The sequence below is a fragment of the Seriola dumerili genome, unplaced genomic scaffold (genome assembly GCF_002260705.1).
Source record: "Seriola dumerili isolate Sdu_G_001 unplaced genomic scaffold, Sdu_1.0 BDQW01000111.1, whole genome shotgun sequence".
NCBI classification, from domain to species: domain Eukaryota; kingdom Metazoa; phylum Chordata; class Actinopteri; order Carangiformes; family Carangidae; genus Seriola; species Seriola dumerili.
This window is the reverse complement of record NW_019174366.1, coordinates 2,498,399-2,525,723: the sequence shown is the minus strand read 5'-3', so window position 1 is coordinate 2,525,723 and position 27,325 is coordinate 2,498,399. Positions and strand designations below refer to the sequence as shown.

Sequence of the window (27,325 nt, the reverse complement as noted above, 5' to 3'; positions counted from 1 at the left end):
CACAGCCAGTAGATAGTACTAAAGATCTCAGGACTGAGACTAAAATCTAATAATAAAAAACAAACAGTCAGAATGTGATGAGCTCAGTGGGCTGATGTGCTGTTCTGCTGGTTTTCCCTCAGTTTCCAAACCAGTCTCTCTTCTTCCTACAGGTGTGTGTAGTTCCCAGTCCAGGCCACACAGGACAGGATGTCAGCGTTCAGGGAAGGGAACCTCAGCGGGACAGTGCTTGTTGCAGGGGACTTATTTGAGGCTGTTCAGATGAGACAGCTGGCGGGATCTGAGTATGAACATGCAGTACAGGAGGTCAGCCGCGAGAGGCATTCACACCGTGATGTCATCATCCCGGACATGGACTCCCGTTAGAGTCCTCAGGACTGAATAAAGCCCTGGAAATGGTCAGGGTTATATGAGGACATGACTTCCAACCAGCCAACACAACCAACCAACCAACCAACCAACCAACCAAACCAACCCAAACCAACCAACCAACAACCAACCAACAACCAACCTCACAACCAACCAACACAACAACCAACCAACCAACCAACCCAACCAACCAACCAACCAACAACCAACCAACCAACCAACCAACCAACCACCAACCAACTCCAAACCAACCAACCTCCAACCAACCAACAACCAACCAACAACCAACCAACCAACACAACTAACCAAACCAACCAACCAACCAACCAAACCAACCACACAACCAACCAACCAAAACCCTCAACCACCAACCAACCAACTCCAACCAACACACAACCAACACAACCAACACAACCAACCACACAACCAACCAACCAACCAACCAACCAACAACCAACCAACCAACCAACCAACACAACCAACAACAACCACAAACAACCAACCAACCAAAACAACCAACAACAACAACAACCAACCAACCAACCAACCAACCAACCAAACAACCAACCAACTTGTAGAACACTTGGGATCCCTGGTGTTCTCACCTTGTTTTAAAGTCTTTATGCTCTTGGTCTGTGTCAGACACTAACATTTACAGTTCCATTTTCAGTCATTGCAGTTGGTGATGTTGTTAATTTATTAACCACTAGAGGGCAGAGTCTCACAATATACTACTTCAATGTCAAATCAGGCAGTGGGTCATTTCCAACTATTGTTTCTGAAGCTTTCAGAAACAACACAGTGTCCGATCCACATACAGTCACTGTACTCATGACTTTAACTGATCTCTGTTCAGAATAATTACCTGAACCACACCTGCCTTTGTTTGGAGCACTGCGCTGCAAGATTTAGATTCAAAATTTCCTTAATGATCTGAAATATATAAAAAAATGTTTTTTAAAGCTCCATATTTTCCTCTTCACCTGTGTTTTATTTCAGGTGTTGATCGATAAGAAGATACATTTGTGGTTTTAAGAACCAAAAAACATCTCAGTGTAGTTTTACATCTCCTCTCTCAGGCTTCTCTCTGGAGCTCTAGTAACAACAGGTCAGTGAGCCAATCAGTCATCTAATAAAATATAGGTCAGAGAAACCAAATCCTGCAAGATTGGATGGTGGGTCCAGGTTGGTGGGGCTTGGATCATGGTTGATGGTGCAGACTGCTTTGTTGCGACATCACAAAGTTCCAGAAGTCCTGACGGCTGGTTTTAAGGCTCAGTTTCTGAATACAGGCTGTGTGCATTTCTCTGTGGACTGAGGCTTTGATACTTTCACAGAGATAATATAGAACCTAGACCTGATCTATAATCAAACAACACATGGACATCTACCTTTAGACTATATGGACCTTGAAAGCTAAAGCTAATTTTCTTTTCCCTGTTGACTTACAAATTTTATTATTAGATTTTACCTGGAGGCTGTGTCTACACATTTTTACAGACGATGTGGACTCCACTATGTTCAGTTTGTTTTTAGTCCTCTGACCTTGGTCTTGCGATATGGTGAAATAATTAAGTTTCCATATATATATATATAAAAAGATGAATATGATGGAATATGTCTGAAGCTAGAAAATAAAACTTTTTGACACAGGAGTTTGACAGAGAATCTACAGACGCACACAGCAGATACACACAAAGGAGGGGAGATCTTAAGATTGGTTAACTTCCTGTGTGAGTGTTACATACCAATAGTGTGACGAGCAGATCAGTGCATCAGTATGCTGGGCTGACAGCCTCACACTCCTCATCCCCTGGATTGTCACCTGTTCTGATCATCCAACAGGTAACGACACACACCACCTCAGCTCATCTCTACATTTACTCTAAACTACACTGACACACAACGGCTCCATTTCAATTTCATGAAATGCACAAATCGTGTGTGCGTGTGTGTGTGTGTGGGTGTGTGTGTGTGTGGGTGTGTGTGTGTGTGGGTGTGTGTGTGTGTGTGTGTGTGTGCGTGCACGTGCACAGTATGTTTCTGCCTGAGAATCATCCAGTGGTAAAAACTCATTCAGAGATGAAGCAGATGAAAGATAAGTTACACATGAAAACAGTATGATGAGAACTGATTCTTCCTGTGTTGCACACAAAACCACATTTAATTACTGATAATAACATCACAAACGTAAAAAAAACATAGAAAAATGCTCATTTTACATCAATGAAAAACAAATGTTTGCTGAAATAATTTATCAAATGTGAGGAGGATTTTATCAATTTGTTGCTGAAGTGAATCTGTAACAAACGACACGACTTCTGCTTTATTCACAGCAGAGTCTATCTTCCGCTTAACTACAGTGAATGTAGCTTCATGGTTTACACTTTTTTTCTCAATCGCCTTGATGCAGTTCTTGTATCAGAAATGTCATTCTCGCAGCTTTTATTGCAGTCCTCAAAACAGTTCATCATTTCCCCTGCACTAATTAGCATTTCCCATTGTATTTGTGCAAGCCTCCTTTGTAACCGCACTACTAAAGACGTTTTCTCATTGTGCTGATGCATTTCTCATCTGACTCTGACAACTCATGAAAACAGTTTGTTCCTTCATCAGCTAGAATGACAGACCTCTCACTCACTTTGATACTTTCCTGCAGCATGAGCGTTTTCAATCAGATGCCTTTAAACTTTCTTCAAATATGTATGAAAGAGCAAGGCCGGTCTCTCTCTCTCTCTCTCTCTCTCACACACACACACACACACACACACAAACACACACACTATATATACTATTTGTGGTGTGAACTGACTGTACTATAATTGATGTTCTAATTTTGATTGCATATTTCTCTTTGTCTATTTTCTGACACATAGTTCCACATTTTTCTTTTTCACTTTCCTCAGCTACAGCAGTTATATTCTGTTGATTTACAGATACAGTTTGTTTTTTTCAACTGCTTTCACTCATTTTTCTAAACTAGGTCTGGTTTTTTCAAAAACTCGACACACAAATCCACACATTGCACATGAAAATGCAAAGTGCCACAAATCTGCTGCAAAATGAAACTATCATTGAAAATATCATAAAAAAACATCTAAACATCAAATATTTGCATCAAATGCCAAACACTTTTTTCATCATAGTAATTTTTTGGATACACCGTGTTCTAAATCTAAAGCTTTTCTATTTCCATAGGCTTGTATACACATTTCCGTACAGTGTTGTAAAGTGACAGAACAGTGATCTGCTGAGAGGTTGAAATGTTCCCAGTACAATAAACACCAATGCAATTTTGAAACAGAATATAGTTATTTTTTTCCAACATGTTACCGTTGTAACTGTAGTTCAGTTTTTGCAGTTCTGCTTTTCTAAACACAAATTTTTATCAAAACATCAGGTGTCTAAGTCTGAAGTTCTGGTGGACAGGTTTAATTCATCAGTGGCAATGTTGAAGTGACTGACTGACTTTCCATGTTTCAACACACGGAAAAACAAGGTTTTACAGGCTTTTGCACAGGTGATTCAGTGTTAGGACAAACGCGTGAACTGTTTTGAAAACTGCATTAAGAGCTGAGAGAACGATGTTTCTGCTGCGTGAATTGCATCAAAGCGATCGAGAAGAACTGTAAATAAATACTTTATGATCATGTCATGTGATGCAAGATACACTAATCCTCATGCATCTCTCAAATACTGATAGATTTTGTGTTGATTCTATTTTATTTTTATTGATGAACAACAAAGAGGAGATATATATAAATATATATACATCACTATATGAGGCTTGCAGGATGTAGACTGTGGCATGTAGAGAAGTTGGGTGAACTGAGTCAACACAGATGTGGTTATTTGACACATCTCTGGGCCACGGATTGTTTACTTTGGCTACCTTCTGTATTTGCATGTGATGTTTTCTATTTTCCTTCTGTTAACCCATTAAAAATTCTGAAATGAAATGACGGTAATTTTAGCTGCAATACAGACCATTAAAGCATTAGTATAATATATCTTTTTAGATCATTTTAAATTATGTTAACGCACATTACGCAGCAGATAATGGCAGCGAGGGATCACCTTCGTGGACATTAGAAAACTTTAGAAATGCAGGGAAACAAAAGTGTATTCAGCAAAGCAGTGAAGAACAGCAGCAGGTATATCATGAACATGAGTTGGTGTAATGAGGAAGAAGGATTTATCTCACCAAATATGGTGATTGCAGTGTGATTAAAAAAAACTGAAGTAGCTGGCAGGTTTCATCATCAGTATCAGCTAAATCTGCAGCTTCATGGAGCTTCAGAATGTCCGTTAATTCAGCTCATACTCGACGCTCTGGGGAAACAGAGGGACATAATCTAAAGAGCTACGGGCCACATGTTGCATGTTGGGAGAAATGAAGCCGTGTAGCTAATTTGATTCATTGACCTTGAACTGGACGATGCAACGTGACAGGCACGGAAGCAGCCCTTCAGACATGAACAGACGAGAGAGAGAGAGAGAGAGAGAGAGAGAGAGATACAGAGACAGACAGCTGCGCTATCAGTGAAACTACTTATTAACAGCTGGGGGTGTGATGACTACGTAGGGTGACTGTCACCTTCCTGCTTCAGCTTGCACTGACCGCTTCATTAGTGGAAGTGTTCAGGACCTCAGACAGTGTTCAGACCCGCTCTGTGAAAAACCTCAGCTCCCTCATTCATTTTAATGAGTTGCCAACACAATGTGATGTTATCCGTATGGAGGTTTCTGTGGCCAGTCAAAGACATGTAAAAATCACTTCCCTGGTAGATGACGTTCTTTCTGCTAAAAGCCTGAGCTCACCATTCAGACTCCTGGAGGCGGAACACTCCCAATCACTGCACTTCAAGCTCGGTGCAGTGATTCCAGCTGTGTTTACTCAAAGTGACACGATGCACGTTCATTATATTCAGTACTTTGGTTTCAACCGCTGGCACAGACGCAGTCCTGTAGAACGTGGTGCATGATTCACAAGTTTACATCACTGTTCTCAAAGTTTCTCTGTATCATGTACAGTGACGAAGCGTGTTATGTATAACACAAAGCTGGGGATATTCAGGTCAGTGCTGCACTCTGCAACTAAATATAAGGGATGTGGGTGATGTGTCATAGCGAGAGGGTTGCTGTTCTCTGTGAGAAGAAGTGTGATGTATCTGACAGGAACTGTAGTATATGTGACGATAAGCTTGTCATAGGTTTGTAACAGGTTCTCCCCTCTCAGCGAGACAACTGCTGAGAAACAAATCGTGGTCATTGGCAGCTCTATTCCGAGAAAGGGGAAGTTAACGACACCGGCGACGACAGTGAAATGTATTCCTGGGGCCTGAGTGGGCGACTTTGAAACATATTTGAAACTGCTGGCTAAAGATAAACTTGAATATACTAAGATTGTTATTCACATCGCTGGTAATGCAATGATTATACCAATCTGGTGCCAGTGTCAGACTCCGTACTTTTCTCTGGGCCCCTGCTTAATCTGATCAGTGATCAGTTAACCTCTGGTTGTCCAGGTGGTGTCCAGTAAATGATGTGGGATCTGTAGATAACTGGCAAACCTTCAGGTGAAGACCCTCGCTGGATGGAGCTGCTCTCGTATCCAGAAATCTGAATGAGTTTATTAGAAAGCCAAAGCAAAGACAGTTGTTTCTTCATCTAAACCATCAACTTGTCTTTTAGTGTGGATTTCCACCAGGCTCTTCAGGGTTTAAATGAAAACTCTACTTCAAAAGCCAAGTCTTGACCCAGATGTTTTAGATGCCAATTACAGACCCACATCCAACCTCCCTTCTATTTCTGAAATCCTTGAAAAAGTAGTTACAAACCAGTGTGATTATGATTATTTGCATGAGTCCTCAGACAATGGACTCGTATCCTATTAGATCTCAGACACCATCATCTGACACCATTGATCACAGGATCTTATTACAGAGACTAGAACATATCATTGGCATTAAAGGAGCTGCACTAGGCTGGTTTAAGTCAGACTTGTCAGATCATGGTGTTTTCATGGAATTTTGAACAGCACATAACAAAACTTGTGCAGTCTGTTTTTACTATTTGAGATATATATATAAAAAAAAAAAATGATCTATTTTAAAGACACAGAGACCATTTTCCAAGCTTTTACCTCCTCACACCTCGACTATTGCAACAGCCTCTTCCCCTGCCTCAACCACAAATCTATTAATCGGCTCCAGACAGAACAGAAGTCGGCTGCCAGGCTTTGAACAGGATCCAGAAGTGACACCACTGGTTTTAGCCTCCTTACACTGGCTGCCAGTTCTTTTTAGATTGATTTTAGGATCCTATAGTTGACAGTTAAAGCTCTTCACTTTCACTTTCAATGCTTTATATCTGACCCTGTTATGAACCAGCTTGTAGCCTGCGATCCTTGGCCAGAGGTCTGTTAGTTGTTCCTGAGGCAAAGCTAAAAACCAGAGGTGACAGAGGTTTCACAGTCAGAGGCTGAAACTCTGGAACGAGCCGCCTGAGGGAATCAGCTCAGCAGAGTCAGTGACTTCTTTGAAATCTCTTCTTAAAACAAACTTTTTATCGTAGAGCTTTTCTTGATTTTGCTTAATTTTATTGACTACTTTAACAATCCAAATACAGCAATCTAATAAAAGTATAAAAAATATATAAAAACACAAAACTGATATCTGCAGTGCGACATGTCTACGCTGCCCAGAGAGGTTTTCATGACATTTTCTAACCACTCTTCTCCCTCCTCTCTCTCTCAGGTCATCATGTCCACCAACATCTCGTCTTCCTGTCTCAACAGTTCAGACTACACCAGCAACATCTTCACTGTGTGCACCTACTCCTTCATCTGCATCGTGGGTCTGATCTTTAACCTCACAGCTCTGGTCTTTTTTTTCAGATGCAACAAAACCAGATCACAAACCATTGTCTACATGAGCAATCTCACCATAGCGGACAGTCTGCTCATTCTCACATTGCCCATGAGGATCTACTACTATCTGGGTTATCGTGGTCTTCCTCAGTGGCTGTGCGACAGCCTCGGTCTGGTCCTGAAGGCCAACATGTACGGGAGCATCTTCCTCCTCACTTGTATTTGCTTTGACCGTTGCATGGCCGTCAGCTTCCCCATGTCAGTGCGTGTGAAGGAGGGGAGGAGGAAAGCGCCGCTGGTTTGTTTCGGAATATGGATGCTCACCTTCGGGGCCAGCGTGCCCATCTACCTCTTCAAGCGCAGAGATGTTCACGATTCTTTCACAGACTGTTTTAATAACTTGCCGGTCTATGCTATTCAGCCTCTGGTGGTTTATCCCACGCTGATCTTGGGGTTTGGGATCCCGTTAGTGATCATGCTGGTCTGCTCTTGGGGTTTGGTCCGTGCTGTCCGACAGAGCCCCGTGGCCCAGACCAACCTGGTGGACAGCGCAAAGATCCAGAGGATGGTTGCTTCCAGCCTCTTCATCTTCATATTCAGTTTCCTCCCATACCACGCCACCCTGGGCCTCCTCTCACTGTACAGAGAGAACATACCATGCTCCATGCTGACTGCATACCACTACAGCGTGATGGTGGCATGTCTCAACACAGTGCTAGATCCTGTTGCATACTATTTCACCACAGAAACCTTCACAAAGAACGTGGGCATCGATGTGGTGAGGATGTTTCCTTTGAACAGTCATAGCTCTGAAGTCAGGTACAGAGCTAACAACAGCTAACAAGAAACAAGGACTACTACAGCTTCACTGATTAATAAAATCAGAGCAAGGATGTATTTAAAGTTCAGGATAGAGGAGATAAAATGATTTTTATTTTGGGATCATATATAGAGTGCTGCAGGAATGAGTTGTGATGTCTTTCAGAACAAACACTGTCAACACACCTGTCACCTGTCCAGCACGGTGTTGTTAAACCAAAAACACTGTGGCAACACCCTCTAATAAGTTTTAAAAACACACAATCACTGCTTTTGGCTCCAGGTAGAATTAGTGCGACAATTTAGGACTGAGAAATGTGGCTGAATCACCTGTCATATCACAATATTTATATATTTAGTATTGAAGCTTTAATCTGTAACTTTTCCACATTGAAATGTCTAAAAACAACTCGACCTATTTTCTATATGTTGTTGAGTTGTGTTCTTACATTGTCACAAATGTTTCCATCATTTCTCAAACCAGAGAAATCTGTGATTTTAATCATGGCAGAGAAAGTAGAGAAACCGAGACGCTTCGTTTCCGATTAATTCCTGTATCTGTGTGATGTGGGTTTTCTCCACCTCCCCGCCCCTTTAGGAGACCAGCAGCAGGTCTGAGTAGCAATGCTGACAGTTAGCTAGCTAGTGATAGCAACATTTGCTGAACACATTCATAATATCGCTAACAGCAAGTTAGCTATCACTATCATGCAACTGTAGCCGTCACTAATGGAAACAGACATGTAACATTATGTAGCACCAAGTTACTGACTGACTCAGTAAACCAGATCAGTATTGGCTCCACGGTCAGACTGGGAAAAGGATTCGGCCTTGGACTGAACCAATGGAATCAGCCGCACGAGTGACAGTGACGGAACCCGTTAAAACTTTTTCGTTGTTTTGATGGTCCTCATGACCAGTCCATCTGTGCTCTGGTCGGATCTCTTTCTTTATCTGAGGAACTTTGTAGATGAAAACATGGTTTCTCCTTCAGTGGAGGAAAATTCTGGAGGGTCACTTTCACCTGAATGCTGTGTACTGCAATGTGTCACCTGTGGGTGGTGTCTATGTGTTTATAGTGGGTTGGGCCAATGGTTTAACAGGAGGGACTAACATACACTAACATGAAACTGCTGCCAGACCTACCAAAACAATTAACATAGAAACTCAGATTGCAACACGCAGGGGATACGACTTTGTTCTCTACTCAGGACGCCATTACTCCCATATATCCTTACATAGAAAATAGCTGTTTGCTGTTGTATTATTGTTTAAAACCCTGCTTGCAGAACATTTAAAGTGAAACCGCTTTATTCAGTGTTGTTACTGGTTGTAATCACCTGGTCTGTTTGTTTTGGAGAGGGCTAGACCTCTGGATAATTCAGCTCCAGGTAAAAACCTCCTGAGCAACTGACACTGAAGGAATCCAAACCAGGAGAAGCTGACGGCATTCGTTGTGAAGACAACGACTTCCATGATCCCATGCTACTTCATGACATCACCAATATCCAAAATCTGTCTTTTGTTATTGTTTTGATTGAGACCCCGAGAGGCAGAAGTTACACACTGTATGTTTGCATTTTGTTGTGCTCACTACGTTGTAAAGAGTGGTTATCTGAGTTACTGTAGCTCGAACCAGTCTGTCCATTCTTCTCTAACCTCTCTCATCAACAAGGTGTTTCCAAGCTCAGTGAGTGTACCAATTTAGTTTATAGGGTACACTACACAATGAATACGAGCAGGTGTCTGGGGCGTAGTTCTGCTCAGCAGGAAGTATAGAGCGATTATAATAACTTCCCTCAGGGAGGAACTGAAACTCAAGGGTCTACAGATAAATGCTTTGTGAAGATAGACTCTGAACATGCCAAATCAACAGAAGTTCAGCAGCATGATGAGAAGGGTGTAGTGTTCATTTTACATTTATTCATTTGTTACACCAAAGAGACATATAAATGAGGTTCAGTTCAAGAAAGGTGCACTGACTCAGACATCAGTGCAAAGGTTTGTCTTACAGAGACAATTTCTAGCTGGACTGAATTAAGAGTCCTGGATGTGCCTGAACTTGTTCACAAGTGTCACTTCATTACACCCATCTTAAAACCACAATCACTCTGATGTATTCATATGTCAACTCAACCACAATGACTATACTGAGGTGGCTCAGTAACGATGGCACCAACCCTTCATGCATCATAAATGTGTAGATAAGAGAAGTAAAGAGAAATGAAAGATAAGCTTTTACTGCAAATGGCACAGGAAGAGAGGAAAAGCTATCAGAAGAGTCAGATGTTATGATCTGTGCCAACGATGCACTATAGCTGAGTTCCTGTGGAGCAGTCTAATCTACTGAGTTGTTCAGTTCCATCTATCAATCAATAGAAATGGGCGGATTTCTGTTTCACTGGTGTTGTGCTGTTCAGGAGTTGCTCTTCTTAATCCTGGTGAAACAGAAAACTAAACATAACTTTTGATTTACTGATTTCTGGATCCTGTTAAACTCCAACCTTTGTTACATTAAATGCATTAAGACTGGGGTTTGCTTGAAACTAACCAGTTCAGGTGACACCTGTACAACTATGATATTGGAGCAGACTTTCAGACAATCTCAAAGCCCCAACAAGTCCCTGGTTGTAAAGCTGAGAGGGGATATTCCATATGTGGCTTTGAGGTGAAAAGGTACCATGGCTTTCCGCTGGCGGTTTCACAAGATAAAGAAATTTATTTTCCAGTATGATATATCCATATTCTATTGTGTTTTGTATAATGATGCATGTGTTTATGATTACAATGTATAGTACATTTTCATATAAGTCCATCTTGGAAAATGTTGCTTAGACCAATGGTTTCTCATAGTGGAGTCTGGGGAACCCCATAGGTCCTATAATCAAAAAGGGGAATCATTTATTTTCACTGTAATTTCATCCATAAGTAACACAATTACAGAATGTATGATTAGTTTGGTTCATGGGTTTAAACACTTTCTGTAATAAAACATCTAAAAGGCAAAATCTTATGAGATGAAGGTCTGCTTAGGATCTTTGATGTGAAAAAGTTTGGGAACCACTGGTTTAGCCAATAAATGCTACAATATGCAGCAGTATTTGACAACATCAGCTACATGAAGAAATTATTTGTGTTCTACAGCGTCACAGTATACAAGATTTATCTATTTGTGACATGAGGGTAGAAATGCTTGAAAACTCACACTGAATCATTTGACTGTCTACTTCATTGTATTGAATTGCTTAAATGTCACTGACCAAGATATAAAGTTTTAATGATAAATAAATAAATCTAATAAATCTTGTTTATATTCTGCTTTGTTACACTCAACCTTCATGCAAGGGGTTCAGCTGAGTAAGAAATATATCTCTGAGAAATATTTCTTCTCACATGGTTGAAGTCGGTTCTACATACAACTCTCTCTACAGTGAACCTCCGTCACTTCTAAAACAACGAGCACTTAACATACAGATGATTTGCAACAGGCAATACCCGCTCCATAAAACCCCCTGAAATCTACACTGTTGTTTCCTTTACTAAAACATGTATGGTGGCTTGAAGGGCCGTCACAGATCGCTTTGCACTGTTGCATTGCAAGTGCAGCTCCAAGGATGTGTTCTTAAATTATCCCAAATCTACACTAACACAAATATATAAAATGAAACTTATTAGAGAAAATTACAACCCAAAACTGAAAACTGAAACCAAATGAAGTCTGGTTTTCAGTTTATATATATATATATATATATATATAGAGAGAGAGAGAACGTGCAAGCAGGGGACAGAGATAGCTAGAGAGAATGCAGAGGAAAAGAACAACAACATGCAATGATAGCAATATTAATAATAGTGATAATAGCAGCAGTAAAAGCAATAGTAATGTAATGGCAACTGTAGTGCTCCTACTAATGAAAGCTAATAACAATAACAATAATAATTATTATAGTAAAATTTAGCATAAACAGCATGACACTTTCAAAGACGTTTCATGTGTCATGTTTACACATTTAAAGCTTCCTGTGTGTCATTTACTGCTTTAACACGTGAAAAACCAAAAATGTATAGTGATGACACAAAACATGGCCTGAGAAATGATCATGTGTTATTCATATGTCACATGTTGAGACCAGGCTGGTTTGTTAGCGGTTGAGGCTGATGCAGTTCTGATGAGAAAACACAGGCTATATAAAACACTGATGAGGAAGGAAATAACATGTTTGTTTAAGACTCAAACACACATTCAGTTCATTCTTTCAAACACACAGGAGATCAATAGGTAACCTCGGGGACCTTCCGAATAACAGATAAAAAGGGGAGAAACCTGTTGTTTCACATCTTGTGCAGTTATATGCATAGATTAACTTGTTCAAGGATTCTTTCCAGTTCGTCTTCTGTTTTTAGCATTTGTAACAATGTCCGATTACAGCATTCGACTTGTCCATTCCCTTGCGAGTAGTAGGGTGTCGTTCGCGATCCTAGTATACCACAGTTCTTTTTAAGCTGGGCAAAGAGTTGGTTCTCAAATTCGCCACCTTGATCGTGGTGTATCCGGGTTGGCTAGGCGATCACACGAAGCTTATTATCCTGTCATTGGTAAAGAACTGTCCCGAGGCCTCAATTTGAGGCATCCGTGTGGATGATAAATGGCTGTGAGAAGTCTGGGAACCTGAGGACTGGTGGCTCAACCGGATAGTCTATTAGCCGCTCCAGGATGCGTTGATGTTCCTCAGTCCACACAATTGGTTTGTGTGACATCACTCCTTTTCTCTTCCCCGTAACTCGTCTTGTGTTTATCCTGTTTTGCTGTGTATCATTTTCTTCTGTCGTCCCTTTCAGCAGGTTATAAAGTGGCCCCGCAATATGGGAGAAATCCTTAATGTATTTCCTGTAATAACTTAACAAGCCCATGATAGCTCGTAGCTCTCCTAGATTGCTTGGTCTCTTATCTTTCAAGGCTTGCATAGCGATGGTGTCAACTGGATTGATCTTGCTACCTTCGGCTGAAACGGTCCTTCCCAGAGAGCGGACCTCACAGACCAGATAGCTCGAACTTGCTGGGTTTAAGTTTGATCCCATACCTTGCTCTTAGCAGCTGGAGCACTCTCCTGACATGGCTTACATGATCCTCGAATGACTGACTGTACACTAGTGTATCATCCAGGTAGGGCACGCAGATGTTGTCTCACACATCCTCCAGACACTCCTCCAGACACTCCTCCAGACACTCCTCCATACAACATTGGAAGGCTGCGGGTGCATTCATTAACCCGAATGGGATCCTTATCCTTTCGTAGAGGTCCCATGGAGTCACAAATCCAGTCAAAGGCCTACTGTCTTCATACATAAAGCCATGATGGTAGGCCTTTCCTTGGTCTAATAATGAAAACCATGAGTGGCCGCCAAGACTGTCCAGGATGTCCAGCACCCAAGGGATTGGTTGCCTATCAGGGTGGGTCTTTTTGTTTAGTTCTCAGTAGTCTATGCAAAGACATAGGCTGCCATCCTTCTTTCTTACGCAGACAAGCAAGGAGGTATAAGACGAGTTGGATTTCTTCACCCATCCTTGCGCAGTGAGGTTGCGCAGGTATTCTTTGATCTCTTTATGTAGTGGCTTCGGTACTGACTGGTAAGTATGTGCAACAGGATCCATGTCTTCTGGATTCTCTTTTGGGCTTGCTGAGATGGCTCAGGTTTATTGGTGGATTCCATGGAGTGTTACTTACTTGCTCACTCTCTATGTTCACTTGACTCACTGACACTTGGTCACCCCAAGTGTGATGAGTGTTGGGTTTGTCCAAGATGCTGGCTGGATACACAGCTCGGACTTGCTGTAAGGTGCCCACAACAGTTTCTCCTGACAGCTTGATGTCATGATCAGTAGGGTTTTGAACATCAAGAGCAATGTAAGGGGAAACACCACGTCTGAGTTTTACCAACGTCTCACAAAACTCAAGACCTTCAGCCCACTGAGGATTTATATCGGGCTCAAAGAGAAGTATTGTGTCTTTCTTCAGTGGCCATGTCTGCACCTTACAGACAATCTGAAAAGAAGGTGTGTTTGGGCACGATGACTTTTTCTTTTGTTGTTTTCACAACTTAGTCACATGACTGTTCAGTAATCACAAGATCAATGAAGGCTGTGACATTCTTTTTCCCAAGGCTGGGGAAAGCCACTCTCAATGTTTCATGCAACTGCCATCCAGTTGTTCTGTAGTGCGGGATTTTATCATTTGCTCAATGACATTAAAACCTAGGATGGGCTGTGAGGGACGCCGACCTTTGATCACAAGCATGGGGACAACAAGTTCTTTGAGGTCAGATCCCTCTGCAGCTAATCCAAAAGTGACCTCAATGAAACCCTTGCAAGGCATGCTCTGCCCGTTAGTAGCTGTGACTTGAAGATTAGAATTAAGGCAAGAAAATTATATAGTAATAATAAAAAAAGTGATTAACTTGGCTGAGGATAATTTATTGGTGATTACTTGTTCAATGTTTTTAATTTAAAAATCACAGTTGGGCATTGAACAACAACTTCATCCCAGCCAGGTGCATCACTTTTTAGTGTACCTTGGAAACACTTCTGTTGTGAGTATTTACAGCTCATGTGTTGTCAAACTGATGAAAATGTTTTCTAAATGTGTTTGTGTTTTGTCTGTTCGCATGTGTCTTCTTAAGCTGCAGTGCGTTGAGCTCTCAGGGCCACTATGGTGAACCAATAAAGTTAAACTAAAACTGAAGCTGAAAGCAGCTTTAAAGAGGAACTGCAAAGCTGGTAATAATTGTCTATGTTAATCACTGTGAGCCACACAAGTATCTACCATTGAACTGTGGTCTTGTGCACACATCTGCAGACTCTCTGTCTCTTCCCTGCTATATTTAACACATGTTCACCCTCAATGGCGCCACATCAGTAGAGCTCACAGTGAAGTTTTGCTGAACTGGTGAAACTCATGTCTCATACACAGAGGAACGTCACATAACCTGCATCTGGTGACATTTCCAGCAGCAGCAGCAGCAGCAGCAGCAGGTAACTCTGCAGCACAGCAGCACATGCTGCAAGAATTTTATATAGAGCATATACAGTCAATCACTGCTGTTTCCTGGGTTTAACACATTTATTATTAAATGCTTTGTTGAGATTTTGAGATTTTGTTGATTTTTTATAATTCAGTCTGGACTAATATTTATCTAACAAAGAACTGTAAGTGCTACTCTAAGTAAATTTATATTTTATTCATATTTTTTCACATTTTATTGTAAATATTTTGTTGAGATTTTATATTTATATTTCTTTTCAGCAGTATCTGCTCTGCTTTATCTTTCTTTATATTTTTTCTTCTTATTATGTTTATTGTTTTGCACCAAAACACCAAAGCAGATCCCTCCTATTTGAAAACATACTTGGTAATACACTTGGTCTCCTCAGCTATAGCTAACCAGGAGCTGTAGATATAGACTCTAATACCTGAAAGGAAGACTTTGTTTTAATAGATTAGTAGTATTTAGTATTTAGTTTTATTTTTGTGGCCTCTGCAGGCACATCACCAGATGACATCAGTATCAGAGAATTCAGCAAAACCCCGGTTTTGACAGATCTCACATCCAGATCTCCAGCATCCTCTTCTTCCCACCATCAGTGCATAGACCAAGGTTATAATAGTTTTGGATTTTTCATTAGTCTTTATTCTCATTTCATTTTGCCTTTTTGTTTTCAATTTCACTTTAATTTTAATTAGTTTTTAAAGCAGGTTTGGTCATTTAGCTTTTATGTTTTTGAAAATGTTTAGTTTAAGTTAGTTAGTTAGTTTCAGTGTTAGATTTAGGTTTTTGTAATATGGGGGATTTGTCAGGGACTCATTCAAAGTTCATATGTACAGGTCGTACACTGAGAGCCAATCAGCTGTGAGATACCGCTCCATCTCTCATATCCACCTATAATTCTACACGCTGATGAGATATAAATGGAGACCAATACTAAAGACATTTCCTCTGTAACCTTAGTTTATTTTAGTTTTGTAAACACAAAATACAGCCTTTTTTTTTTTTTAATAAAGCCTCATTTTAATTTTTATTTCAGCTAATCAAAGTATTTTTTCACACTTCGTTTTAGTTATTTCATGAGTTTTGTTTAGCTCCAGTGAGAATTAATGATGAATATCTAGAGCAGAGGTGTGTGTGTGTGCGTGCGTGCGTGTGTGTGGACGTACTCTGCCAACAACATCCATACTGCACATCTACATGATATTAAATGAGCATATGTACAAAAATGTATAAAATTGTCTTATAATGTATTGAAATATATTATATTTTAAAGAACTAAAGTCAAGTGAGATGATGTTCTCTGCTGTGAGTTTGTGAGGTGGGGAGGGGGGAAGTTGATGTGGTGCTTGTGGTTTTTGACACCTGACAGACATCACATAAAGACTTGATAAGTAGTTTGTTTGTTGTTATGAGTGAATTTTATTCATTTTATTATGAAAGTTCAGTGACTTTTCTCCAGGGGAAATGTGTCAGTTTGTCTCTCCACTCAGCTGCTAGTAAAGACAGATAGACAGCGAGTGATGGAAAGGAGGAGGAACAGTGGTGAACCAGTTGAAAGCACAGGAACAGCTAGTGTGTGTCACCGTCTGCTTACGTCTTTCTCTGCACAATTTGAGAGATGGGTATGCATGATGGAGAAGTATGGCACACACCTCTGTGGTTTCCTGTTTGAGTGACCTCAGAAAATAAAGATGCACTTCAGAGCCCAGACATGAAGGCGGCTGCAGCAGCTGTAAGTTGGTACATCTTTAGGCACTTCTGAAAAACAGCCCTGTGTATGTGTGTGTGTGTTTGTTAAATCACAGGGAAGTGACTTCAAATAAAGATAAACCTGTGAAATCAGCTTGAGATAGTGGAAAATCATGAATGTAGAGAGGGATGTTGCTCATATTCTGCTTCTAGGTTTTTTGTGCACGTACAAGTTCTGCTAAAAAGTCACACAGATTAAAGTCACAGTAAAGGGATTTATTCTCTCCCACAGAGAACTCTGCTCCTGAACACCTTGTTTGTATTGCAGCATTTTCTTCTGTAACTTATCTACGTTACCATGTGACACAATTGCATAATGACAACCGCAAACAAAGCTGGTTAGAGCAGAGGCTGGGAGTTTGGTTAGGCTACCTCCACACTACTACCTTTTCATTTTAAAATGGTGTTTTCAAACGGAAACGATCTCCGTCCAGACTAACACACCTGAAAACACATAGAGTACAAACATGAGCAATCACGTACACTGGGCATGAGCGGGCCGGGAAGCAGATTGTCTGCTCTGCAGTCGATTAGTTGCACAAAATACTACGATCATGGAACAGCAAAGACAGCTGCGGTGTTAAAAATGCAGATTTTAACTGAACAGCATCTGCTGGCAAAAACAACAAGGTCAGTAACACTGTAATTCATTATCATGTTGTATTCACCACTGGTAGTCGAGGCTGATGAGACCCAGTCAGGGAGCGACTGTCATTGTTTCCAAAACTGTTTTCGCCTGTTTGGACTGAAACACAACCACAGAGTTTTTAAACTAAAACGGGTCCAGCAGAGTTTCCAAAAATCTCCATTTTCGGTGCTCGAAAATTTCGGAATAGTGTGGACGGGGTGGGGGGTTGGGGGTAAGCTGCTAAAGTCTGCTTCTCTCTGCCACTTTTTTTCTTTACGGACCAGACTGGGTTAAGGTTAGCCTTTAATGGATGTTATGCTGTTGCCAGCTGTCTGCTGGAACAAGCGCTAACGTTAGCTAATATAAGTCAGTTTGCTTTGGGGTTTGAGCCGATTCTGCTACTCATGTGACTGCTTGGACTGGATTCTGCTCTGCTGTGGTTTGATACTGCTGAGTGTTTAGCATTCACACATCGACAATACCTTGTGCCGCAGCAATAAAACTAGCCTCAAACTTCTACTGAGCAAGAGACATCACGGGGCGGGAAACGTGTTAACCACAGGTTAGCTAATCGACTTGTATAGCTAACGTCTCCTACGCCAAAACAGTAACAGGAAATGGAAACTGATAAATAGATGCAGTGTTAAAAATGTCACTGAAAAAAGATTGAAAAACATTGTAATACAAACAAGATAATCAGATTGTAAGATTGTAGTTTTTTTTAAAGCAAGTGTTTTATTTTTCCAGTGCTAATACAACTTTTTCCAGTACAAGTGTTTCAATGCGATTGTTTCCTTTTTCAGTTCAGGTTTTGTTTTAAATGCCAAATTTTATTTTCAATGTTAAAATTTTATTTCAATGTTCTAGCCCCGTATGATTCTTCCACACCAATGTCAAAAATAAACATATAAACCTTTTCATGACAGTAGCAGCAGCAGATCTCGGGGCCCGTTCTGTCTCATGATTTTGTGCTGCCTGCCTTTCCCCTGCATCTTCTGCTCTCTGTCTGGACATCTTCACCTTTCTCCTTCCCGGCTGAAGAAGTTTTAGGATTATTATTTTGAACTGACAGGAAACATATCAAACATTTATGCAGTATAGTGGAAAAATCATGCTGATTACAGAGTTTCCCAGGAGAAACATCAAAACTGGAGATTACCTGACAAACGGGAAGTTGGATCTGATTCAGGCTGGAACATGAACAAATGGATTTGGCAAGTTACTTTTTCCTTCAATTCCAATTTAGTTCTGTTACGTAGCTACTAGTTAGAGTTAGTTTTTCAATTTGCTTTCACATCCTCCTCATCGGTAAGAGGATGAGGTTTTTGAGGTTTGACCAGTCATGATGATACCTGACTCAGCTCTGACAATAAAACTATGGAGCTGGAAATGAGCAGAATATGTTCATACATTTTCAGGTCAATCTACACATCATACATATCAACATACCACATTGACAACGTTGACTAAACTGGACTGGAGTTGTAGGTTTCAACAGCAAATGTGACGATGTAAAAAAGAAAATGTTACAAACAAAATGCTCCCAACATTTCAACACACAGCTAAGCAGTGAGTGAGCAAATGCACACACACACACACACACACACACACACACACACACACACACACACCTGACCTGAATCTGAGTGCTGTAATCTTCCATTCGTGGTTTTGGCCAGGAAGAGAAAGGTTACCAAATAACTTGTCACCCTGTGGTGGCAACATACACACAAACACACACACACACACACACACACACACACACACACACACACACACGCACGCACACACACACACACACACACACTGCTGACCAATAACTGAATTGTTTTCAAGCAGGAGTCTGAAGTCGAGCTGCAAAACTCAGTTTCACTCCTTCAGTTTCTGGTGTTTTATTTAAATAACTGCTACAACAAAAAAATGAACATATTGTTTTGAAAACATATGTAAAGAAACTGAAGAACCACATTTTCCTTCATATTCATCTTTTTTGTGATGTTTTAATGCAGAAACAATGTTTTTAGAAAAGTCAGATGAAGTCTGTTAATAAAAGGGAAGCTGCTAACAAGTGTCTAAATGAGACTGCAGAGGTTTTGTGGGGACATTAAATATCATCACGTCGAACATGAAAACCGATCGACTCACCAGTCCACCTTTACAGCCTTGCTGTGTTTATACAAACTGTTTCTAACTGTGTAGGAAAGGCTGGAGACGTTGAAGTCATGTGACTGTGGTGTAGTTGGTTTATAGGCTAACATTAGCTTTTTACTTCTGCTGATTGTATTTACGCTTCGAACATGATAAAGTGATGTTCATTAGGGAAGATGATCCTGCTGAACTAAACCTCAGGATCAGAAACTGTTGTTTATTTTCTCTAATAATCCAAAAGACAATGGAAAATTATCTTCTAACTGCAACTGTAAAGTACTTGATGACCATGATCTGTTCCTAAACCTGAACAAAATGTGACCATTCCATAATCTCTGTGTGTTTATTACTGTAACCATGACGACGAATGTCTGGTTTGCCTGCCGCTCTAGGGAGGATGAACGACCTGTATGACTGTTCAGGTCGGAGGACGTGTTCTTCAGTGAAAGATCTCCAGTTGTCATGACAGGTCTGTCCCAGCAGGGGGGGCCACATCCACATGATGGAGGTCACTGACACCTGACACAGTTCAGAAACAAGAATATTACAAAGAAAACAAACACAAATCACTTCACTTCATAACAAACAAGCAAAGGAAACCTCTTCATTCATTCATCTGGAATGCAGGTACCATTGGAGTCTATTCAGTACACACCTCCTTCTGAAGTCCAGTCAAGTTTCTTATTGTCATTGTCTCCCTGAGAAACGTAGTGAGAAAAACAAAAATAGTGCTAATAATAAATAGATGCAATGAATAGATAAAATAGTGTCAGTAAAGTGCAAAAGTAGTTCAAGTCTTAGGTTTAAAATGCAAATTATGACATGTAGTGCAATCATAATGCACAGAGGATTCACAGTGTCAGTGTCCAGGTACTATAGAGTATTAGACTATTAAACTACCCAGACACTGATGATTTATAAACATGATTATGAATCCAACACTTCACACCACAGATCCTGGATTTTAACTTTGTTTTTAACATAAAGTAAATTAAAGTTCATTCTAACAGGTAAACCACATAGTTAGTGTTACGTGTGATTCTGCCCCTAACCCTGATGTCAGCACCAGACTCCAGTTGGGTGATTGAATTACACACAGTGTTTACAGTTGTGACAAGGAAATTTCCACTAGGAACCAGAGACAGAGAGTGGGTGGGTCTCTTAAACAGATCTGACCTCAGTAAGAGATCATGTAGACTGGAAGAAGTCCTGTAAAAATACCTGGGTGGAGTTTGAAATTTAGTGTATGAGGGCCTTTTTCCAATATGTAGCAATATTTACTAACTACGTGTTTAAGTGACTTAAGTGGACCCTGAGGAGAGGTATATCTTGGACTAGATCAGATCGCTGAGCATGGCGTACCTTATGAAGATGCTTATGAAGTAATGCATCCCTCTATCCTGTCTCTTAGAAGCTATCACCTAGATCTTCAGCATGTGACTCGCAAGAAAGAATCTGAATTGCAGACACGTTTAATCCTCAGTAATTGTAAATATAATATAATATAATATAAGCAAAGTTTTTTTTTTGTTTTTTTTTTTACAGCTGCTTAACTGTTTATATTTTGTTGTTATGGTATGTTATGTTTATATTTTCTCACTTTGGTATTGGTGTTGAAATTCAGTACCAGTAGAAGGCTAGTAGGAAGAATTTCAAGACAGTTGCCATCTCTTGTAAAGATTGAATCCCTGTTGGACACTGAACCGATCCACATAAAACTATCTTTTTTTTTTTCTTTTTTTTTACAATTTCATTCCACATTCTTGTAGATTAATGTAAATGTCAAATGTAGATTAAGAACAATGTTGCCATGATGCAGTTGTCCTGTACAGTCCTCCCACTGTTTCAGTAATAAACCCTCCAGTTCCCCTGTTGACTCAGGTTAAGTCTCATTACTGGAAGAAGACTGCAGAGCTTTGGCTGCTGTCTCCGTCTCTTCCAGGGAAACACAAATTACAACATAGTGTTTGATTAAAAAAAAAAACCCTCATAAACTGTGTCTGACAGTTGGTGATGACCCACTGCTCTGTCTGAGAACTTCCTGTCTTCATAACACAGCTCAGCTGATGTTTATTTTGCCAGAGACATGAAGACGTGTGTTCTGTTACTCTGGGTCAGATTCACGGTTCATCAGGTTTATTCTGCAGACGAATCACTCCTAGACATTTTATTCTGTAATATTTGGAAAGCTGCCTTCTGTCTCTGCTGTAGGACTCCATTACCTTCATTCTCCTTGGTCTGTCTGGTGACTTCATTATTATGGAGGAGATGAAGCATCATAAGTAAGGAAGAGCTATACAGGAAATACATCACCAGGCAACATAACAGAGGAAATGTATGTTTTTAATGAATGAAGCTACATTTATTAAAGGCACAGGTTCCTGGAGGTTGTTGTGGATGGAGGATGTACAAAGTTCAGGACTGTTCAGACCAGGTTCACATCCAGAGTGCTGTCTGTGGTTTAGACAACAGCAGCTCTTTGGTTCAGGTCTGTGAAAGATGGAGGCTTAGGTTAAATATCTGAAGTCACTGTGAGCTTTTTCTGTGTTAAAGAAGCTATCTGTATGTTTTCCCCTTGCTACACAGCTAATGTTAGCATTAACAGCTTTTTACTGACCAGTCTAGAAGAAATGTTGTGAGTTCAGCATCAAACCATTCCTTTACTCACCAACAGCTGTCTCCAGATGTGGAAACAAACACCAATGTTTACTCTTGTCTCTATCACGTCTTTTCTTCCACCGAAGTTAGCATGCTAACCGGCTAGCTTCAGCCTGGTCAGCCCGTCTCGTCACTTTCCGATACCAAGTCACTGTAGCGTCCAGGCTGAAAAAGTGCTTCTCAGAGGATGTATCATAACTCCTTGTATTGTCAATGCAACTATGGCTGAAGCTCTTGTCAAGGCTAATAAGTAAATAGCTGTTAATGCTAATGTTAGCTATGTAGCAACGTGAAAACTAACAAATACCTCCTTTAATACAGACCAGGATCTTTCAGGGAACCTGAACCAGGGGCTGTGAGAGTCTGAACAGAACCATGAAACAGTTTAATAAAGCTGGGGTCACTACAGGTGGAGAATGAACTGTTAGTCCCAGATAGCAAAATAATTCTGGTCCATACTAGGGCCACATGCTTATTTTCTTCTGGCCCAGTACACGCCCAGTTCCACAGCCCAAATCTGGCCCATATACAGCATGGTTGTCAGATGCTTCTTCCACACCTGGACCAATTCTGGCGCACACTTTTGGCTGTTGCCCACATGTGGAGGTATACGGGCCAGACCCCGGCACAGGAAACTTGCCAAATTAACAACACATCCTCATTATGTTAATAAAAAATCAGTTGCTACAAAACACATTTACTGTGACAGTTTATTTGTACTGAAAAATCATTTTTAGGAGACAGTGATACCGAGGTTCAACCAGCTGGTGTTGGTCTGACTTCTGATCTGGTCCAGTTGATCGTATATCCAGTTTTTCTCAGTGTGGACCTGTAACCTGGGAGGGTATCCTGAAGGTAATGTGAAGGGAGGGGAGGAAGCCGCCAGATGTCCTTGTATTCAGTATTAAAATGCCTGGAATCACTGCGCTAAAAGGCTCACTGTTCACGTTTTATTCTGTCGGTCACTGAGGTCACAAACTGCAACCACAAGTACAGCAGAGAAAAATAATGAAATGATCTAATGTTGACAAAGTTAATGAGAAGTCAGAGCACAGAGGTCTGGATGTTATCTAATATCAGGACCCACATCGGTTTTCTCTTCAGAGTCACAGGAAGTTTATCTGGTCCGGAGAGGAAGTGTTCGTGTACAGTTTGATCAGCTCTATTTCTGAAGTGAAAAGGAGTAAATCCACCTCCTGCAGCACACACATATTAAATAATCAACTTTTCTCTAAATGTTAATGCATCATAATTTATTTAACGAAAGTAAAAAAAGAAATTTTTCAGCAGTAATTGTGACGTGGCTCCTTCAGTCAGTACTTATTGAGTAGATAGTCTCATATGAAGATTAAACATCTGACTGTCTGACACCAACGACAGTCTCACGCTCAGATTCACTGAGATCGCATTTTTCATCATTAACCGAAGGTCCTCGGCTGTGTCCCCAGGAGTTGATACAATGCTGCCATGTGATTGGCTGATTGGATAATTACGCGAATAAACAGGTAAACTAGGTGTTCCTATTAAATTGATTGGTGAGTGTAGATCAGAGGGTGCGGTGATGAACAAATACATCCTCGAACCCATCACTGACTCATCGCTGCCAAACACAGAGAATCATGATGATTACAGCTCAACACATGGACAGGTGTCTCTTCAGGACATCACTTTTTTGTGTGGATGGTGCAGAGCGACACAGCAGGAACACACGGCAGCACAAATTCCAAAGACATTACTACAAAGAAGGAAGCAGTGCCTCATGGGATTGATGAACTGCTGTAGTCTCTTATTTCAACAGACAGAATACAGAGCTGTGGTGTATGTGGTTATTTTGCAGCAGCCTGGTGTCATTTACATGTGATTTCATTGAGGTAAACACAGTGGCTTCCTTCAGATGGCCGCAGGGATTTAACGAAGTGACGTCAGACAAGAGGTAATCAATCATTCATTTATAGATCATCACAGACAGATTTGCCTTCGCTTGTGCTTTATTCACAGTAACTTAGCTTGAAGCTGATTTAAACACATCTACTGGTTGAAGAGTTACATTTTTTAACGTCTCAACACGACCCTCTCTGCCCTTTGTAACTGTTGCTTGGTTTGTGTGGTTTCTTTCAGGTACTGGAGGTGGGCGTGGCAGAGGTCATCAGCAGGATGGCAGCACCTGGGGCTGGTTTCACAAAGATTCTGATTTGTGTGTCTTACATAGAACAAACAGTCAGACTTCAGATAGACTGAGTCTAAATTCATGTTGCACAAAGCAGTTTAGTTCTTGAGAATATTAAGTCGGACTGTGGTACAATGAATTCTGGGTAAATTAAAATTCTTTTCAAATCAAAACAAATGGCTGACTGAGGAATGGCTCAGCTGCATTTACCGCAGCAGAAAATGTTTGCCGACCGGAACAAGAAGAACAATCTGATTGAGAATAGAATCTCTGCGCTCTCTACAAACTCTTTCCCTTCTCATAGCTCTCTCCATAACAATGTCAGCACACCACAAGTTATGAGCCATGTTTGTGGTGTAATGTAATCAGCTTGGCATTTAACCTGTGAAGGATGTCACGAGGGGCGGAGCCAACTGGTTAGCGGGAATGTAACCCTGAGTCATTATGGTTCACCTGCCAAGAGTTAAAGAAAACGTTCTGAACGCAAAACTCAAACTAATTTTCATTGTCTGAGAATGAACGCAACACAACAATGTTTTCCTATTTTTTGCTGTTGGGTGCTACTGGTCAGCGCGGGTATCATTGATTGTTACCATGGTAACATTAGTCTTAGCCCTGAGTTAGCCTGGGGGTAAGGTGTCTAATGTTTTTGTGTTAAAATGAGTCAGTCTTTATTTTTGTGAAACGGTCTGACTAACATCAGACTGGACCGACGCTACAGACCAGTCTGACATATCTCTGTGAACCCGGCCCCTGGGCTCCATTTAAAATCCATGTTGGAGCTTCGTTCTGCTTCTCTCTCCTTCCTGAGGCATCCATTTGGTTTGTGTTGCTGCACCATACATTACACTCGCACACTTCTTCACTCGTGAACCCACCTACACTGCTGATCTTGCTGATTACACAGCCACTGTTAATTTAACTGTGACACTGGGCGTTTATTCAAAGTATTGAGTTTTCTCTCCAGTGGCCTTGAAGTCACGCTGCAGCAGAAACAGATGTGGTTCTGAGTCTATTTTCAACATCTAAGACTCAGTTTCCACCAAATACCAACAACCATGGCACAGACCACTCTGTACAGACCACTCTATAATTCAGAGTGTCAGTGCAGTATGGAATCAGAGCACACCACCGTCGCCTCCCTGTTCAGCATTCAAGCTGGATCCGACCCGACCGCAGTGTATCTGCTCACAGACTGTGGGTCAATGAGTGTGAGTTACTCATGTAGAACAAGGCTCGGTTCAGTCGATGTCCTTCAGTAACTCAGGGAGGTTGAGCAGGATAGATATATAAGATGTATGTGTAAATGACCCCCCACCCCCCACCACTCACATGTGGTTTTCTGGGACACCGCCAAGTCACTCAGCTGGACTCATTCAAGACCAGATTTATACCCAGAACCGTCAGCATTTATAGAACCCGCATCTGCCCTGAAGCCACAATGTTAAATTACAGCTCGGCTTGTGACAGTTGACAAAATTAAGATGTTGCTTGGAATAAGAGAGGAGGGAAGACAAATGAAGACAGGAGGGAGGAGGAGGATGGATGAAGGACAGGGGGGAAAGCAGAAAGCATGGGATTAAACATTTTAGCACAGATGTAAGTTCTTTTTAAAACACAACATGTTTTTGATTCTACATTTTATAAATGATTTCTGGATTGTAAATCCAGGTCTATTTTTCTGCCAACAGCCCATAAACCAGGATCACTCTTTCTGCTTTGTGAGACATGAAACAATTTGTTGTAATGAGTCACAATGAACAGTGTGATTCATGTCAGATTATTTTGTGTCATGTCTGAAACATTTAAACATAGTCAAACACACATTCACACACTCTTATGACTCTTGTCATACTCTTGTTTAAAGGCCCCAAGAAGCTGAGATCAGTTCCTGTAAGTGTGGAAGTCTCCTAGAGCAGTGCGTCACAATATTATTTACTTGATTAGGCTGGCGTCAGCATAGAGAGGTGTGCCTGTGGAGGGAAAGCCTGATGTTGCACAATACTGGCAGCAGAAAGTAGCTGAGGTTTGTCCAAAAAGTGGCAAGAGTTGTTGCTGGGTGAAAAAAGTCATAAAAGGTGTCTAACTGATGCTGACCATCTAACCAAACTACTGACCAATCAAATAACTTCAGCATCAGTTACCAGGGTAATTTACCCTGTTTTTTATCTAAGTGTTAACATTCCTCATTTCAAATTTTCAAAGTATGTAAAACTTGTGTATTTTGTTACACCTCAGGATAAAGAAACAGATGTAATCAGCAACACATCAGCTACTAATCTCGAATTATGAATAATTATTATAAATAACATGTATTAAATTATCCTTAATGCAAACCCAGCTGTTTTTTAAAACGGGTCAGATAAAACCAAGCCAAGAGCAACAGGCAGCCAGTGTGAAAGTCTGTTATCATGGTCTAACAGACCAGAAATCAGTAATTTCACTAATGTGTTACATTTATAACCACTGGAGCATAAATTAGTGAACAATGTGGACACAACTGTAGCATTGCAGGCCAACAGCCTACAGTGAAAATATACAAGGTTAGTTCATACTGCAGAAGACTGAATTCAGAGTTCCACAGTTGTATACATTTTTCCCGAAGTACCATAAACCCCCAAGTAGTGTTTTGGAGCCTGATAAGGCTTCAAACCCATCAATGTATTTGTAGAACTTGCCTTCGCGGATGGCATGTCATTGACTGACTTGTACCTGAGTTGAAGAGCGCAGTTCTTTTGTCATGACTCAGTGATTTTCAAACACTGCCCCGTCTTCAACAACACAAACTAAAGTCTACTGGAGAATGTGGGCATCGATTCCACTACCTGTAACATGCTAAGCGAGAGCTCTACCATTTGAGCTAAAAACTGCA

The 27,325-nt window shown here is 40.8% G+C and overlaps 1 protein-coding gene across 1 annotated transcript; it reads left to right on the top strand.

Moving 5' to 3' along the window:
* The first annotated feature begins 2,136 nt into the window (after positions 1–2,136).
* LOC111223608 (lysophosphatidic acid receptor 6-like) lies at positions 2,137–8,448 on the top strand. Its single transcript, XM_022747820.1, has 2 exons — positions 2,137–2,214; positions 7,128–8,448. The coding sequence occupies exon 2, from the start codon at positions 7,134–7,136 to the stop codon at positions 8,079–8,081; it is 948 nt and encodes a 315-aa protein (XP_022603541.1). The 5' UTR covers positions 2,137–2,214; positions 7,128–7,133; the 3' UTR covers positions 8,082–8,448.
* Positions 8,449–27,325: the final 18,877 nt, after the last annotated feature.

Excerpts from the sequence above, each read along its gene's own strand:
- LOC111223608 (XM_022747820.1), top strand. The coding sequence starts at position 7,134 with ATGTCCACCAACATCTCGTCTTCCTGTCTCAACAGTTCAGACTACACC.